Raw genomic sequence first — 19,203 nt, 5'->3', positions numbered from 1 at the left:
CATAGCACTATAAGGTATCTGAGAAAAAAAGAAATAAACTAAGAAAAAAGTTTGTTGTTAGTAGGTGATCATACGTAACATTAAGTTTTAATTTTATTTGGCTGAAAGGTACATTTCATTAGAACTAGCTGTTTTTATTCCTTTTCATGGCTTCCAAGCACTAATTGCTTGTAATTTAGATGCCGAAAAGCAAATCAGAATAGAAGTCTGAAAATTAAGACGATTACCCCCCCCCCCATTGGAGCTGCTTATTATATTTTTTCTGAACATGATGTTGGGTTTGCAAAACCTCCATGTTTTCACAGCAACACAATTTCAGGATCAAAAACATTCTGGGCCACATTTTGTGATGGTTTGCCAAAAATGAAAGCTGCAAAGCTGCAAAAGACATTATGGGGTACACAACCTAAAATACATTTGGAAAAAATTGAAAGGTTAAATGAGTCCGAAAAGGTTAATAAATCATGTAAAATTTGTGACAAAAGAACACAATCCACAGAGCTCTGTATTATTGTAAGCCTTGTTGACATGGATAGAAGTCCCACAGGTTTGCACCCAGTGGAGGTACATTATGAGAACATCGGTATAAAACCTTATAGCTGGTTATGACTCACAGTCCTACGCTTTCTAAACAGTATAACAATATTTTAACAATTGGTGAACTATTTTTGAAACATATTTAACCATCTATTAACAGTGTTTTATAAATTGCTTAGAAATGGTACTCTAATATAAAGTAGATCCCAACAATCTAGAAGCGATCCTCCTCTTTGGCAGGAAATGATGCTTTAACAAGGGAAAGTCAAATATTGTTAAATTGCTTTATCCATCAAACTGATGCAACCCAGAGACTGTCACTAAGAGCCACAGGACTGTATTACAAAATGAAACACACTATCAGTCCATGCAAAACAGTTGGCTCCTGAAGTAATCCTACCAAGGACAGTTTCCACTGACTATCTGGCTACTATATACAATGGGAGACACTTCCAATACTATTAAATAAACACATATAAAACAGAAAAAAGAAAGAAAGCATGGGCATAGATTACAGAGTATTTCTGAACATCTGGCGCAGTTGCTTTGACTGATTTTACCCTCTCTGAAACTCGTGTGTACAAGATTAAAAAATAAAATCCCCCCTAGGCTTACTTCTTTAGATTTTTTAAAAAATACAGAACTGGTTATTCTAGTCACACTCTTTACAAGCCGGTGATAACAAAATAATTTTTTTAAAAGCAGAAAATTGTGGTGGACTACAAATGCCTGTCTTTTACCCAACAAATATTCCCCCCCCCCCAGCACATACAATAATTAGCAGACAAATACACTGTTTGCAACTGCAATTTGTGTTGAATTAAAAGGCAATTACAGAAAAAAACAAAACCCTGTCTTAAGAAAGAATGCCATCCACAATGAGAGTTTTATTGGTGCTTGTGTGTGTGTGACTGCATGCAGGTCTCTATTTTTGCTACTGCGCACTAAAGGCTGAAGCCTGCAAAGACACACTCATGCAAGAAAAGGGTACACAGTGAGTAGAACCCCTGGCTCTACAGGCACTACTTAAAGCTTGTCGTGGACCATGCAGATGGTACGTCTTTGCAGGGTTGAGCCCAGAAACAGGAAAGTGTGCTCAGATCTTTTGTAGTCGGAGTGTGCCATGTTTCACGAATCCTCTTGCTTGCTCTCACCCACACACGCACTCACAAAAGAATGAAAACCAAATTCTCGTGACAAGGTGGCTTTTTTTCTTTTTTCTTTTTTGCCTAAAACCTTCAGCTATAAAAGAAAGCAAATGTGTACTTTTGGTTGATTAAAAGATCCTGCTGCATGAAGGAAATAATAATAATAATAATCACAAAATCCGGTTTTTTTTTCTAATCACCTTTTTCAGTCATATCCTCATGAATAAATATTATCCATTAAAAACCATTGAAAAGGTGCTGAGATACACAGTGTTATAATTCTGCTTCTTTATTGACTTTCTTGTAGCTATGACAGGACGTCTCTTCCACTTTCTGGAAACTCTTCTATGCCCCACATCTGGGAACATTGCTTCTTTTTGTTGACAGACAAAAGAGAGCTCCTTCCATCCAGCCCATTCTAGCTTCCCAGTTCTTCTGAGCTCACTCTGCAGCATGAACGTGAGTTTGAAGGAAGCTGCCTTGCCAGGCTCCCGCAGTTAATTCTTAGATGCCGGTCAGGTTGGTCTAGCTGTCCACCCAGCCACTCATCTAGGCACAATTTGCAGCAAAGGAGGAACATGGAGGTGGGGAAAGGGAGAGAAACGCTGGCCTTCCAAGCAGCCTCCTTTGACTGACACAGCCTTACAAAGCCGACACCTTGACAATGTTGCTGCTCGTAGCGGTAATGTTCGTTGAGCGGCCGGGGCTGGATGGGGCAGGCCTGCTTTCGCCTTCTGGGGTCAGTGCTGGAGGCGTCGGGATGCTGATGATTGCTGTGGTTATTTGGGAGGCTTTGCAGTTCGGTCTCAGCCCATCGTCTGATTTCATATTTAGGCTGGATCGACTAAAAGACAAAAGACAGCCGGGGGTGGGGTGGGGAGGATTAAAAGGAGCAGAAGTTGCAATCCGTTTGTCGCAAGTGTTGGATAAAAAGGTAAAGGGACCCCTGACCATTAGGTCCAGTCGTGACTGACTCTGGGGTTGCAGCGCTCATCTCGCTTTACTGGCCGAGGGAGCTGGCGTACAGCTTCCGGGTCATGTGGCCAGCATGTCTAAGCCACTTCTGGCGAACCAGAGCAGCGCATGGAAACGCCGTTTACCTTCCCGCCGGAGTGGTACCTATTTATCTACTTGCACTTTGACGTGCTTTCGAACTGCTAGGTTGGCAGGAGTTGAGACCGAGCAATGGGAGCTCACCCTGTCGTGGGGAATCGAACTGCCAACCTTCTGATTGGCAAGTCCTAGGCTCTGTGGTTTAACCCACAGCGCTACCTGCGTTCCTCCAAGTGTTGGATATCCTCGCGCAATATTGTCTTTCTCAGAGGTTGTAAAGACTAAAGGCTAAAACTAGGTGGTGGGCCGCAAAGGACTCTATGCAGCTAGGAACCTCTTCAAGCCTAGTTTGGGGACATGGGAGATTTCTTGATAAACTGGCAGTAAAGGCTTGGATGCATTCAGCAAGACAGGTCTAAATTCCAAAAGCCAGCATTTGGGGTCCTCCTTTCTGTTCTTTGGTTTTAGCCTGGAAGCTCTGGTGCAGCCTGCCCCATCAATGTATCTTGGGACAAGCTGCACCCGGTGAGTTTCTGCTCAAGAGGTAGGTATTAAAGGCACAGTTAAAAAACCCCCCAAAACCCTTGCGACCCCAAATACCTGGACAGTAAAAAAGGGAGACTGCGACCTCCTCCAACCTGTAATTGAGGACTAGCCAAGAAAAATACATATATTGCCCATAGCTGATCTAAAAGCAACCTAAATAGGGAACAACACAGATTCATTCTTCACACTGATTAACGTCAACGTGGAATCCTATCTTGTTGGGTCTATCTGTTGAATATTCTGCCCAATTAATGGTTAATCCTGCTTTTGTTTCTGGAGCATGTCTACCCTTACAGGTCATCCTAGATTACTTGGCTGCCATTCTGTCTCTTTACTCCTTGCCCGGCTCAAATATCACTCTGCAGAAGTCCTAAGGACTTGGCAGCTAGAAACATTCCTATTAAGAGCTGCACTGGTTGCATCCTATGATTAATTATGGAGTGGAAATGATAGGGTTGCTCTCTAGCCTATCTGGATTTCAATACAAAGACAAAAAACTCTTTCAGTATGAAACCCTGGCTGTAATCTTAGAGTGACTTACAAAGAGGATCTTCTGAAACCTCAGTCATTCTAAGTATATCAGTAGGATCCTTACAATGGTTCAGTGCTCTTGACAGTTGCCAGTTGTACCCACACCCAAAATAAGGCACACATCATTAGGTTGAACTGAGGCTACAGCTTTCTTTATTTTATGCAGGCAATCTTCCCAAAATACGGAACTTCAGAACTTGCAAACCTTTGGGTGCAGGCAACAAGCTTTTGCCTCCCTCCATTTATGGGGGAGCAAGACCCCATCTCCTTGTCTGCATCTGACTCTTTCTGACCAGACTTCTAGCTGTGTTGAAGAGGGATATCTACTTCTGCTCCCCTGAGCCCCAAAGTTCTGGCTGCATAATGCAAACAAGCTGCAGAAAAGAAAAGTGTGACGCCTGGTGCCCCCTTGCCTCGCCTTCCTACACCTCTGGATTAGGCAGATTCATGGAGAAGAGGGCTGTCGAAGGCTACTAGCCATAAAGGCTGTGCTCTGTCTGCAAAGTTGGAGACAGCAATGCTTCTGGTTTATGGAAATCACTCGAGGGCAGAGTGCTCCTGCAGTGGCGTAGGAAGGGGCATGAAGTGGATGCGGGAGTTATTTTTTCTAAAACACATATTTTTGCCATTTTGTCACCCCCCCCCCAGTGATGACACTGGGGGTGGCCCGCACTCCCCGTACTCCCCCTTCCTATGCCACTGTCTCCCCATCTCAGTGCCTCTAGGTGCTCTCCAGCGATTGCCCTCTCACCTCTTTCCCCACTCTGATCTGCCTGTTGTGGCCAGGATCCTATTACCTAACTTCCCATCACCCGTGAATGCTAACTACCATTGTCCTGTTATCTGATGGAGCAGATAAAAGATAAAGAATAATCTGGAGCCAATCTGGGATAAATTCCTACTCTGCACATTTGCATTTAGCTAACATTGCGCTGTGTTGAATGTGCAAGGGCAGCTGCCGAGACCAAAGGAACCTGATCTTTGAGGGGATGGCTGGAGGCAGGACAGGTTCCTCCCAGAGTCCTCATAAAATAAGGTTATTACTGTCTTTTAAATAATCTTATTATTGTGTTTATTATAGCTGTGGGCTTTTACAGTGTTAGCTGCCTTGCAGGCCAGTTTCCAGGCAGAAAGGTGAGAAAGGTGAGTTGTAGACAACTCCTGATTTGCTCACCATGTTATGAACCTAACATCAGCAATTCAGAGTTCTCTCTGTTATAAGATTTCAAAGTACCGTAATTTCAAATGTAAACTTGCATAATACAAGATAGTCTGTGAGCCAAAAAAATGGCTGCCCCACATTATGACATGGGACAGCCATCTTCTCCCCCTTTCCATACCAGACCCTGGAAACATTGCTATGTGATTGCACTTCCAGGGACATTTCTTGTCTTGTTCAGAAAAGGGTCGGGCAGGTCACATCATATTTCAGCAAAAATTCTAAGAATGCTCCCTTGCATAGGTGTAGAAATTGCAATCATTCTCATTTGAATGATGAAAACAGTTTGTTGGATTGAAGTCAGGGCTCATTATCCATTTGAAAATCGTAAGCATAGTAAATCTGACATGAGAGCTGATTAATTTTGCATTCTGGTAGCATCACTACTTGTATGTGGTTTTAGGAGGGGCCACAGAATTATTAATTTTATTCTACTTTCTAGCACCAGTGTTGAATTAACAACCTGGTTCAATTGTCTTCGGACAGAAAACCAACGAGGATCTGTGTCCTGTGCAGGTGTCAGTGTTGGGTTGGGGAGGGTCCAGATGGTAGAATAAGCTTAGAAAATAGTATGAGCCACATTAAAAAAGTGCAAAGAACAGTTTGGTATTATCCTATATGTCCTTAACCTGAAGCAGATACACAAATTAAACATGGGGTGAAGAAATTGACCCACTCACAACACTGCTGCACTTTCTTTTGCCACTTCAATTTTTAGGAATTAAGAAATTTCAGTTATCACCCATTTCCTGCTGAACACAACCATATGATCTACAATCAAACCAATATATATTTCAGATTATTCCTATATGAACAGTTGCCTAACCCATATACCATCCTCATTTCATTTAATAGTTGCATAACAGGAAAATATTAGCAGATATCATTTTTTTCCCAGAACAGCATCTCCCTGGCAATAAGATGTGCAGCTGCTCATTTCTGCTTATTATGCAGCAATGGCAAGTGTATGTTAAAATTATCTTTCTCTTCCAGCAGTGTAGGCTTGACTGTTTTCTCCTTAAACACTATACTAGATCTCATTTGCTTTTGACATAAGCTGCCCTGACTGTAGGCTGATTCACACAACAACATGTTGGCCTATGTAAGAGTTTATTTCACAGTGAATTGTTGGTATATTTAATAGTCTTGCAATGCTTAATATGATTCCAGACGGCAACTCTCCACATCTGACTCACTTTCTGAACCTTTTTCAGGAGGCAGAAAATTGCGATGTTTCGCCATGTTGAATGGGCCTTACGAATGTCCATGGCGGAAATCACCAAAGAAAGGTAGATTCAGATGCCTGGGTGTCACATGCTAGCCACTTAAAAGCTTACTATATGGTGCTTGAAACTGCTTAGGGGAAATGGTTATTTGTAGATTCTTAATCCTAGCATTACCAGCCATCTGCTTCCTGGCAACTGCCATGATACAGTAATGCTGAGAGTAGAGACATCTACCTCCCCGCAGGGAGGTGCCAAACACTCATTTTCTGTATTTGTAATCCCCCACTGGTAGAATGTGAAAATGCGCAGTGCAAATCCTCATGCACGATTTTAAAAATGTCTCCCAATTTGCACTAAATTTCATTTCAGCTCTGCTATGCAGGACTTGTGGCATGGGAATGAAGGAATGGGTTTCCCAAACCCAAAAACTGACTGTGCAGGCAGTTTGAAACGGCCACCAAAATCCCTATTTTTCCTTAGCTAAAATCCATTAACTTGAGCTCTGAGTCAATGTATAAACAAGTGCTCAGAGCCCTCTCCTTTATCAGTTTGTGATGGCAAGGATGATCTTGGCTGTTCTAGTGGAGTAGGGATGACATGTCTAGGTCTTACGTCCTGACTCACAGACCTACTCCGGGAACAGCGCCAGAGTGTGTTCTTGGAGCTGGTGACCTTGCTCCAAGATAAGAGTGTAAGAACAGGAATAACCTTTTATGGTCAGAAGTACAGGAAGGAATACCCTTTTATGGTCAGAAGTACAGAAAGGAAAACCCTTTTATGGTTAAGAGTAACCAGAGCAGGACCATGTGTGATGTCAACCTGCATGCATAAGCTGACGTGGCCGGATTCCTGGGGAGGGGGGAGAGGGTGCCTGGAGGATATATCTACTGCATGAAATTTCTCATTTCTTTGGATTTGCTGTGGACTGACCACACAAGTGCCTTTCTGCTGCTCCGGAGAGCAGAAATAAAGAACTCTTTCTCTGAACCAACCCTCGGTGTCATTTGACTTCCTTCCTCCTGTCCGGGAGCAACGCAGACCAAATCGGTGAACTCCAATAAGACTACAGGAAAAGCATCCCGGACGCCAGCTCAACACACTGCCTGAATGAACTTGTCCCTGCGTGGGCTCAGAGACATGTCTGCTAAAACCCTCTTTCCTAGACCAAGAGGGTCCTCCTACCGTACCTTGTTGTAAGTGAGGGCTGCTCACTGCACTGGATGTGTATGGTGCTGAGCTCTTGCATGCTCCGCAGCCGGGTCGCTGGCACACTGGAATTAGGGAGGTGGGTTGTCTTCTTGCTGCGGCGGGAACAGCAGGAGGTGCTCAGGCCTTGGTGGCTTGAAAGGGAGGGGCTGCGGCTGGACGGGTAATTCTGCATCGAACTCTCCAGGCAGTTCTGCTCAAACATCTGCTCGTCAATGAACTCATGGTTCTGTCAGGGAGAACGTCAGCAAATGTCAGGAACTTCCTGAGATGACTTTAAACAACCACTGCCACCACCCAGAGGGCGACTAAACTTTCAAACAAGGACCTTTGCATATTCTGTTTGGTTGTGCTTTGGGGAACCATGACATAACTCTCTTTTGAGAAGCCAATTGGCTCTTCAGCATTTGGCTGGTGGCACTTCCTGTAATGTTGAAAAGGACACTTGCAGATGGAAACGTGCTCCAACTGTATATCTACAGCCAACATATTTTTTTTTCCTGCTCAGGTTACCTTCTCAGGCATTGACAGGAAGTGCCGCCATTGTAGCTGAAGGTGGAAGACACTTATGCATTTGCTCAGTGGTCCTTCAGATAATAGCTGAAATGTGTTTGATTTCTGCTTATTTTCCCAAGGAAACCTGCTTTTTGAACACATATGTGCCCTTCTCATCCAACCAGTTTATACCCAGATACTGGCTGAGAGAGCTTTTTTCATTATGGATTAACTTCGCAGCCATAATTGTATATAAAGGTAAAGGTACCCCTGCCCCTACGGGCCAGTCTTGCCAGACTCTAGGGCTGTGCGCTCATCTCACTCTATAGGCCGGGAGCCAGACACTTCCGGGTCACGTGGCCAGCATGACAAGCTGCATCTGGCGAGCCAGCGCAGCACACAGAATGCCGTTTACCTTCCCGCTGGTAAGCGGTCCCTATTTATCTACTTGCACCTGGGGGTGCTTTTGAACTGCTAGGTTGGCAGGCGCTGGGACCGAACGACGGGAGCGCACCCCGCCGCGGGGATTCGAACCACCGACCATGCGATCGGCAAGTCCTAGGCGCTGAGGTTTTACCCACAGCGCCACCCGCGTCCCAATAATTGTATGAGGAACCCCAAATAGAAATGTCCTTGAGGGCTGCCCCTTGACTGTGGAACTTCCTTCTCTTGGCAGTACCTGAGTCCGCAAAACTGATATTGATTGAGTTTTTAGATGTGTTTTGGGTTTACTATGCTTCAAAAATAAGCCTATAAACAGATATTCAGGATTTTGTTCAGTGCCCAAATGTATTCAGCAACAGGAGTGTCTGTGCCAGAGCTAATGGCATGATGATCATATCTAGTATGACTGATCATATCTAGTATGACTGGGTGTATAAGATCATCTGGTTGTGATCTTGTCACTGCTAAGAACTACTTCTATTTGTGTCTTCCTCCATCTCCTATGCCTTATAAGTTGTCTACAGATATTAATGTTGTTGGGCAGGATAAAAATCCTGAAATTAATTAATTAATATAAAGCTTGTACCCAACTAAGTTAGTCCATTAATCTCATTGGGTCTGCTCTGAATAGGACCAGAATTTGGATACAACCCAAAATAATTAAGAATACTTCATGTGAAAAGTTCCATGATAAATCTTTCCAAGATAAATTTGAAGAAAGGTCTCTTACCTTATTGGACGAGAAATTAGCAAGTTTTTGTGAATATGCATCCAATTACCCAAGATGCATTGCTATTACCCCCCTCAATTAATCTTGTTTCTGGAGGTGTAGGGTGGAGTTGTGTCTAACTTTTTTCAAGTCTGAGAGAAGAGGAAGCACATATGTGTGGAAAATGTTTGAAGATTACTTGTGGGACTACACTCATTTCCCCAGACCAAAACTCTTGTCACATTTCATTCGCTTCATTTCGTTTCTGTCATTTATGGGTTTGAGCACCCGCTCCTACAGAAGGACTTACTCCTCAGAGAATTGTTTATTAAAATGTGAATAAACATAGAATCAGCACTTTTTCGCCTTTATGCACATCTCTAAATTTGATGCCATTTGTCCCAAATAGGGGAGGAGGAATCTCAGGCGAGGATTGCAAAGCACTCAGGTTTAGGTTCTACTAAAAGAAGTTCCCAGATGAAATTAAATAAGGTAGAGAGGAATGCTGACATATGGTGCAATTTTACCATTATAGAAAAGAGACTAGTAAGTGATAAAGGGCAAGATAAAGACTAGCAAGAAGGCCAAGAAGTGGAATTCAAACTGGCAAATGTGTATCATATGCCAACCACCTCCTTTGCATGAATTTATTTATTTTTTTGAGCTTGAAGAAAAGGAAACCTGTGCAGGTTGTACCCCCAGCAGCAAATTGAAATGAAAAGCAATGCAACAAGCAGCGCTGATGCAGACATACCCCAACTTTAGACTCTGTAGACAATTAATTTTTACTTAGAGTAGATCCCTTGAAATTGGTGGACCTCAGTCATGTCCATTCATTTCAATAGGTATACTTTGAGCATTATGAACACTTGATACAACCATAGGCATTTAGTAAAGAATTGTCATGCTTCACTCACTCACTTTTTAGGGGAATCCACACAATACCAATTATTCTCATCATGAATTTCCCTGTGGTGTATCCATCTTTCTCAGACTGAAGAAAGTCCATCTTTATTCAGAACACAACCTCCATGGGCATAGCTGCCTAATGTGCCATATTCTTCAACAGGTGTGGTTTTTACGTAGGCAGCGAGATATCAGGAAAGTGAACTTAATCACAGCTCAGCACACATAACATTTGCAATGGGCGCATTTTATGACGTGGGCAAAATTTTTGTTTCTGAAACCAATCATTTAAATATCACTAAAACACTTTTCTGACTGTAGTATGTTTTTTCTCGTTAAAAAACAACAACCCCATAATGCTATAATGTTGTGGTTACAACCCTTAGTCATGGCAGAGGGTAAAAGCTTTTTTGAAAAAACCATTTTCCTAAAATCTGCATTCTTTTTGTAAAGTATTATGGTCCTGCAGCATCATTATTGTTGGCATCCATCTGTCTTGAGATACAATGGAGTGCACCTCTGGGGGTGAAGTCAAAATGCTGGAGAATCACAGCACCTGCTGTGGCTGCAGAGACCAGCAACTTGCCACTGCTTCCTTCCATGTTGCTTTTGCTGCGTTAGCAGAACCAAAGTCAACTCCCTGAGGCGCAAGCCTGGGCAGTGTGCATGGATATCCAGTGTTGCCCAGAGAACAAGACCCCCTCCTTGGCCCCTCTGATGTCCAAAGGAATGCAGAGCAATACATTTGGACCAGCTAGACTGCAGGAGTTGCTGGAAGGAGGTTACCATATGACAGGGACATCCAACTCCCGATAGACTGTGATCTACTCACAGTATAAAAAAAAAACTGGCAGAGATCTATCCATTGTCATAAAAAGACTGGCAGTGATCTACCCAAAGTTGTGGAGCTTTCTTTTAGGAAGCCAAAGTTGTGGAGCTTTTTTAAGTAAGCCAAAGTTGGGTTGTTGTTTTCTTTGCTTTTTTGTAAGGAGATCGCTGAGAGGCCAAAGATCAACCAGGATCTACCAGGAACACCCCATAATCTACCTGTAGATCATGATCTACCTGTTGGTCATGCCTGCCATATGACATCCAACCATCTTAGGGACTCCACCGTTATACAAAATTTAACATTATGGTGGCTATGCTGCTATATCTCTCATGAAAAAAAAAAACCCACTGGAAAAACGTTTTACTGATAATTTTAATATGCATAATAAATCAATAAGGGTCATAAAATAATACCCACCACAAAGTTATACCGAATGTGTGCTGAGCTTCAAATGGCCTTACCCACAGCAGCTATGCCATGTCCACTGGTGTAGAAGGAACATAGGATGTACACATTGAAGGAGCTCAACAATCCCAGTAGTGCAGAAAGCCATGTGCAATTCTGCTTGTAGTTTACCACAGAAGGACAAAGACGTGTTAGCTGTCTGGCAGGAGCATAAGTATCTTGATTTTATCATGACCTTCCTGATTTAACATTATGAAGCAGAGATAGACCTAAGCAAAGCGGTTAGGATGGCAAATGTTAGGGAGAATGACATGGTTAGGGGAAAGGTGATGCAGATATTTTATAATCAACCCAGCTGAATAGCACAGAGCTGTCATTCTGTGCTTTCAGGTAGGAAGACAACTTGTGAGAAAGCTTCCACCTAGGACTCCAATTCCAGGAAAGAGGGGCCCTTCATATGTCACAGGACCTTTTTACCTGCAACTTTATTTTGTGGGACTATCATAATCTTTAAAAGCCTGTTAGTATATGGGTAGGGTCATGCCGGCAGGTCTTCCCAGGTACTCGACACCTGGCCAAGATCAAAGGAGATAATCCTGTGGAACAGTGATTGGCAGCACCCACGAGGCACCAGGCTTTTGAACGTTTTGACAGCAGTTTCCACGCTACTCCCATAATGCGTGAAGAATACTCTAGAAATGTAATGTTGTGTAACCTAGAATAACAATTTTAGCCAGATCAGGGAAATATACATCGCACAAAGCAGGGGAGAGATGAGTGGTGTCTTGTACTTAACACAGGAGCGAGAAAGGATAAGACCTCAGAACATACACAACTCCCACAACCACAAAGGGCAGATAACTTAACATTCATATTCCTTTTTTGAGCTAGAAAGGGTGGGGGAAAAAAACAGATAAAGCTGTTTTCCATTTGACAGTCTTAATAACACTGGAAGCCACCAGAGAGCAAAAGAGCACCAGCATGCACAATCTGCTAAAAACGGGATCAACAACAAGGAAGGAAACAACACTCAAGACATGGCACAGAGACTGCAGCAAATGGATTGAATTAAGAAGGAAATACCTTGAAAGTGGAAGTTCGTACAGATAACAGGGGATCATCCCCAAGATAGGACAATCCCTACAGGACAACATGTCAACAAAAGATAAAAACACCATTGATTGTCCATCCCAGCATTCCAAAATCAACTCCCAGCATTCCACGTGGCATCACACAAGTTTGAATGGGCAATATGACCATTTCCTTTAACACATTTCACATTACACCAATAAGATGCTTGGGCTTCCTTTGAGAGCCAAGTGGCCCAGAATAAAATATTATAAGCCATTTATCTGAAGCACCCCCAGATGGCAGCACCTGAGCAACTAAAAGCCATAGAGCTGAATTAGAGTAAGATAAGTAGTGCTGCTGAAGAAAATATGGGATGTATTGTGATACAGAATAAGGGGTATGGCTCTTGAATTTATTTCTTTGCTTTATCTTTGTTTATTTTACAGGTTTTGTTTTGAGCAATTGCCTGAGTTTGGAGATAATTAACCACAGCTTAGAATGACACTGAATTTCAACAGGCGTAGGCAGTGGTGTAGCGTGGGTTGTCAGCACCCAGGGCAAGGCAAGTAATTTGTGCCCCCTAACCCATGGATTTGCGCCCCCTAACCCTAACCCCCAGATGTTGCACCTGGTGCGGCCGGCCCCCCCTGCACCCCCCACGCTACGCCACTGGGCATAGGTGATACAATGAATCTGATTTCTGGTTTGAGGAAAAGGTGAATTACCCTTTCAAAACTGTTGGTAAAACTCTTTTTATGTGTAGGTCATTCCTCATTTCGCTGACAACTTTGTACCATTGTAGAATGACACTTTGGTGTTTCAACAATCCATAAATTATCACAACAATTTCTTTTGTTAGTGCAATGCTTTCTTGATTGATTAAGTAGGTATGATGGAAAGACATGCTTTTTCAGCACAAATGCTGACTGAACTGTTGTGATGGGTGCACTGAAAAACATACACCAAACATGCTGCATGTCAGTCCGTGGATGACAACTTCTGTGTTGAAAATGATGGATGGTTTAGGTCAGTAGCATACCCCTTCCTATAACCAAATAGCCATTTATCACTGATCAAAGTTGCAATGAGCCACATCTTATTCCAACCCCTGCCCCCCGATTTCTGACAAAACATTATACATATTTACATTAGGATCTCAGCTTGGAGGATAGATGGGAAATAATTTATTATATTTCCTATCAGCTGAATTCATATATATCTTGGTCATTAATTGCTTCTTTAACCAATTGGCTTTAAAGGCATTAGAAACTCTTTTTCCTATTTCCCCCCTCCTCTGTTTTTTATTATACTAAAATTGACCCAATGGCAATCCCTTCAGTAGCTTCACATCATTGTTGAGACCGATGTTCTTTTCAGGCAACAAATATATGTAGAATCAATGCAGGGGACAGGAGTGGTTTGTGCGCTCTGAACAGAGCTTATGTACATACATGACCCAATCGATGCCCAGGTTGAAGAGGTTGGTTAATGCAGGAATTGGGCATTAAGTGTGGTGACGTCTGCAATTTGGAATTTCCTCCTCTTAAATAATAGGCAGGCACCATCTCTTGACTTTTGGTGCCTAAGACTTTCCTCTTTTAACAAGCTTTTTAAATTGCAATACTGAGATTTCCCAGTCTGCGTCTGTATTGGAATTGTTTTAAGGTATTTAAATTATTTTGTCACTTGTTTGCTGCCCTGGGCTCCACTGGGAGGAAGGAGGCAATATAAATGGAATAATATATCAGTTTATTGTGCCCCTTTCCCCATGTTGATTCTACACACATTTGTTGTCTGAATAGCATTTGCATAAACAGTGCTCCTATTTCTTCACCACTGTTCCAGCTCCTTATTTTCTCTATAGTGTTCAAGGCAGCATACATAAAGATACCTACATTTCACTTCCCACAATGACCTTGTGAGGTAGCTAATTTGTGTAAAGCCACCCAGCAAGATTCGTGGCTGTGGGAGAATCTGAATTGAGATCTCTTCACTCTACTTCCAACACTCTGTTTACTCCCATACCAGACTGGATCTCTGTTTATCCGTTTGATAGCAGGGATAGCAAACTTCATCTTTTAGCCTTATTCCCCCCCCCCCTTCTCAAATGAATATGACAGAAATGCACAGTGATGCTTGTTTATGAATAAATGTCTCATCATGGAGATATTACCCAAGGCATATTGATAGTGCTTATTTCTTGGGTGGGGGCGTTGAACATGCTCATGCAACACATTAGTCTCTGCAGTCCATATGTGCCATGCCTCTGGATGTGGTGCCTTCTACCTGCTCCTACAGCTGGCGGGAACGACAGCAAGATCTACATGGGCTGTGCATTCTGCACCCGCCCTTGAGTTTCCCTATGGGAAAAGGTATCTGCTTTTCTCCCGTACGCTGCCTGTGTTTAGGGTGGTCTGCTGCTGCACTGCAGAAACAGAGGCACAGGCAGCTGGAGATGGATAATAATCTAATGTTCTGAAGAAGTGGTGTCGAAGGGGTAAAGACAACACAGATACGGGTCCCAATGCAGCTTTAGTTGTGGCCAAGTAGCCACGTGTAACAACTGAACGGGGATGTGCATTGTGAGACTCATTCTTGCATTGGCTATCTGCATAGAAGACTGCTTTATGTGCAGGTCTCAGGCAACTGTCACATCATTCTATTCCCAGGGCTGCTGTACACTTTTCACTGTAGTATGCAGTAGTTGAAATGGAAGCCTTTGCCCATCTTCTGAGCAGTACAGCTTTCACCTTGGAGTATGCCATGCTGCTTTGATTCCTGGGTGTAATCCAACAACTTGTAGGCAGTGCAAGACAGGTGTGCACAGCAGGCATCTCAAGTTGGCACCAACCCAAAGCCAACTACTAGTAAGGGCAAACCCTGAGCATCTCTGCCTTTAATTCTCGGTGGCAATATTTTGCTAGGCATCAGACTTTGGTGCTTTTTAAAAGGAAAGCATCTGAAGGTTAACAAAGCAAAAAGACATGTTGAGTCCTGAGAGAAGCTACCTGATGGGTTGCTTGGTGCAACACATTTTTTAAAAAAACATGGTGCTGGAACTAAGGCATGTATAAAATATTTAGCACATCCCATCAACTCTTAATAACATATTTTTATGTCTCCCAGGGTACATAAATCTATGTATTTGTGTTGTTTACTTTGTAGTATCCCTGCATCTTCTTCAATTGAAATCACCCCCAAGAGTGTGAGATTCAAAGTTAGAAGGCTTCCTGTTGCTACTTACAGTTGTTTTTTCCAAGCAGTGCAGTAGGTGGTGATGCTGACTTTCAATTATAGAAGTGGCTTTGCTGATGTTGTGTTCATCTTTCATAGATCCCTAAACAGAGAGAAAAGGCATTTGCAATGAGACCGCTGGCACAGAGAAAAAGGCAATCAGGTCTGCATCTGAAAATGCAGAATGGAAAAGATGAGCGAGGAAAAAGACGTGAAAAGCGCCCCCACCTTGTTAAATTGTAGTGTGAGAAGAGGCCCTAATCCTTCCACCCAGTTCTGGCCCAAGCCATGTTGCTGAACCAAAAATGGAGAAGAGCAGTACCAAGAGGACTGTAAGCCAGAGAAAGTGAGAGAAAAAGAGAAAGTTGGTGATGGTGGCGGGGGTCTTGAAGTGATTGATGCTCAACAAATTTATTTGTGATGAAATGTGGCCAACACATTTTGGCAGGGGCAGGGCTTAGCATCTGCCTTGCATGCAGAAGGTCTCATGATCAACCCCTGCCATCTCCAGGTAGGGTTGGGACAGATTCCCTGCCTCAAACCCTGGAGAGCTGCTACCAGTCAGCATGGACACTGCTAAGCTAGGTAGCCCAATTGCCTGACTCAGTATAAGGCAGCTTCCTATGTTCCTGTATCACCTTCTCAAGGGCAAGAATCAGTATTAATTTGCACACCCACCTCTTAACAAGGGACCAGACATGAAGTTTTGGAATCTGCAAACAGGTAACTCTGCTATTCTAACAAGATCCAAACTGTGTGGCCTCCTATGAATCTGGGGCATAGGAACCTGTAACCTAATTCTTGGATTTTTGTGTGAGCTCCCTTGTCAGTTAATGCCCTATTCCTAGCTTTTCTTTGCCAGCTTGTTAGCTGCGCCAAGGGAATTCTGCCCTTCTCATGCCCCCTCCAGCCATGTGGCAGTGAGTGGTTGAGCAGGCCAGTCATCAAGCAAGGCTCTGTCCCGCCCCTGTTCTCCAGCCATGAGGAAGCACCCCTTCGTCTTCTAGAAGGTGCCTCAAAGTGTTCATCACTCCCAAATAACTCAACCCCATGCTGTGTCCACCAAATGGAAATGTGGGGAAACTACCAAAACTAAGCCAGAGTGAAGTAGGCAAAAAGTTTGCCATGTCCAAGGCCAACCAGGACCTCCAGGAAGAAAATCCTACATGGCTCTAATTAAGTGGTAACCAGAACATTTCCTACACTGGCTCTGAAAGGTGGGGAGGTGCATGCGGCCCAAGAATCATCAGAAGAACCGAATGGAGGCAGCAACTAGGAGCCAAATGCAGCCCCCCTCCTTGCTTAAATGTTTTGCAGCTGACCTCCACGGTTCACTTTCAGGTCAGGGGACTGGAGGCAAAAAGTGCTGTCCCTCTCACCGCCTAAGCTGGGGGAGGGAATAATAGAGTGCGATTTTTACAGTGAGTTGGTACAATAAGCGGAAGAATGTGGTACACCAAGATGCATTGTATATATTTCACATGTAAAAAAATCATTTGAGCTTTGTCTCTCCTTTTTTGGCTTCCAAGACATGTCAAAAGGTGAGCCCCATGATCACTTGCCATGTTACAGAGGAGAATGAACCATGTGCACCCCCACAATATCATTATCCAAAACAATACCCATTATCCATGGGTTAGTGGTGACCTCAGGACATAAGAAGCAGAGGGTCCCCCAAAGTACTGGTTTATTACACTTTGAAATGATGCATACTCACTTCTTAAGTGGGCTCCCCTATAAAGCCATTAAGTCCAGAGTCTAAAGTCCCTAAGTACATCACGATTTGGCTTTGCATATGCCATTAGGCTAGCTCTCTGCCTTCTTATTTACAACATGAAAGTAAAACACAAACTATTTAATCCATGTTGCATGGTATGCAGTGGGGTGGGAAAGGAAATGAGAAGTGGTTGATTCATGCAAAGAGAATGGAAAAATATCCACATCAACTATTCTTTTCTACACAGAAGTGTTGTAATTTACGGGAAGCAGAGGTTACTTGCAGAAAAAGTAACTGGTCCTCATTTGCCACACAGCTGTGCCAATGAGCCAGCGTTTCTGTGTCGCTTGTTAATGACTAATTTGAGATGTACACACAAGGTGTGTGGGATCCCCAGCACTGCATGGATGACAAGCAACTTCATCTGCTTGAAATAACTGGAATCTCAGCCCACGCTAAAGGTGAAGAGCTGCAGTTGAGTAGTTATATAGCTTATTAATAATCAGCACTTATGCAGAGCCAATATTTCTTCCCAAGACGTTTCACACCTGCATCGCCGTGAGAGAGCAGCATTCATCTTTTCCAAAAGGAAACAGAAGCCTTTTCGAGGTAATTACGGCTGTTGTTCAATCATTGCAGTGGACTGAAATGTATTCTTTCCCCAGCTAGTGGACCCTTTGACATTGTCCCAGCACTCAGTGGCAACGTCATATCATTGGCATTCTATCACAGTTCAGACTGCTGTGTCCAAAAAGCCACTCTAAAGCTACTCTAAATGAATTTTTCAGCTGCTTTCTTTTTGCTTGTTAGTTTCTTGGGTGTGCCTGTCTAGGACCCTGGAGATGCCTTTCTAAGACGGGCAGGTCCACAGGTAGAACACATGCCTTTCAGCTGTTGCTGCTCTGCAGCACCTATCTGTCATAGGGCTGTCAGGTGAGGAACGGCCAGAGTGAGGAATTAACTCTTTCTTGTCAAAAGTACACTTGCAAGTTCAGAAAAGGCATGTCTGTCAGTCCTACGTCTCTCAGCTGCTCCTACATGTGTACCCGATGAGGCAGTTGCAACAACAGAGAGAGGTCCCACCCCAACCTCAGCTCTCCTACCTAAGTTTTCTGCAAGCAGGCAAAGACTACACCTGTGTGTAACCCTCTGCTCCTCCCGCTTCAATCCTCTTTTGGTCCTGGGGAAAGTGGAGCAGGAGAGGTAGGGCAGGAGTAGGAGGAGTGGCAGCCCTTGACTTTACACCAGCTTGACCTATCTCTAACTGCTCCTGCACCTGTTCTCCAATCCTGCAGCTTCTCCTGCCTCTGACTCTCATCTCCTGGCTCCCCCAGATCACTGATCCCTTCCTCCAAGTCAGTCTCCAACCTCTCTTCTCCCAGTGCCAACGCCTCAGTGTCCAGCCAGTCCCTGGTACCTGTCTTCCCTGATCATTTTATCTCTAGGAGGACTAGAAACTTACATTTTTTTTAAAAAAATGAAAGCCTAGGGTCATTAAAGGCTTTTGTGGCTTCTATGGTGCCTGTGCATTGGATTGGTGACCCTTGTTTGACGAGAAAAGCATGCAGTGCATCACTGAGCCATCCTGAAAAGTGCTCCACTGCTTGAGTCATGTCAGTTTCCTTGCAGGTGGCCTCACTTCTTTTTCCATGTCTGCATTACCCCCTCCACACCCCAAAAGAGCCCCTTGAGTGGCATAGCTATGCTGTTTGGGAGCTTCTTAAAATACCTAGGAACAAAGCATTGGATCAGGTTTTGAAATGTGTAACTATGGCAAATGAATATTTTGTTATCTTCACGCATTGTAACTGAAACTTGAAAAATACAGACATTTTCACCCGCTTGTTTAAGTGCAGTAAAGCAGATCAGCTGGCCTACCCTGGGCGACCTATTTTCCCGGCCTCATCAAACTGGTCTCCTAATA

General features: G+C 43.5%; 1 protein-coding gene and 1 long non-coding RNA gene across 7 annotated transcripts in view; one reads left to right on the top strand and one right to left on the bottom strand.

Moving 5' to 3' along the window:
- Positions 1-504: 504 nt before the first annotated feature.
- The window catches only part of KCND3 (potassium voltage-gated channel subfamily D member 3), a 269,070-nt gene continuing 250,371 nt past the window's right edge, over positions 505-19,203 (bottom strand). For 3 of the 6 annotated variants that reach the window (XM_081916338.1, XM_081916339.1, XM_081916340.1), the window contains exons 5-9: positions 15,791-15,892; positions 15,573-15,665; positions 12,341-12,397; positions 7,448-7,695; positions 505-2,529 (exon numbers count right to left, since the gene is read on the bottom strand). In XM_081916338.1, coding sequence (XP_081772464.1) covers positions 2,328-2,529; positions 7,448-7,695; positions 12,341-12,397; positions 15,573-15,665; positions 15,791-15,892 — 702 coding nt within the window. In that variant the 3' untranslated portion in view covers positions 505-2,327. The remainder of the gene's footprint in view (positions 2,530-7,447; positions 7,696-12,340; positions 12,398-15,572; positions 15,666-15,790; positions 15,893-19,203) is intronic. The other 3 variants (XM_081916341.1, XM_081916342.1, XM_081916343.1) reach the window with 3 other exon arrangements.
- Positions 2,085-15,785, top strand: LOC309372673. The gene is made up of 8 exons (XR_014169585.1): positions 2,085-2,144; positions 4,897-4,949; positions 6,249-6,323; positions 6,630-6,659; positions 7,333-7,453; positions 12,775-12,852; positions 13,008-13,044; positions 15,662-15,785. It is a non-coding gene; the product is annotated as an uncharacterized lncRNA (long non-coding RNA).

The sequence above is a fragment of the Podarcis melisellensis genome (genome assembly GCF_964234715.1).
Source record: "Podarcis melisellensis genome assembly, chromosome: 6".
NCBI lineage: Eukaryota > Metazoa > Chordata > Lepidosauria > Squamata > Lacertidae > Podarcis > Podarcis melisellensis.
Note: the sequence above shows the minus strand (reverse complement) of the source record. Positions and strands in the feature narration are given on the sequence as shown.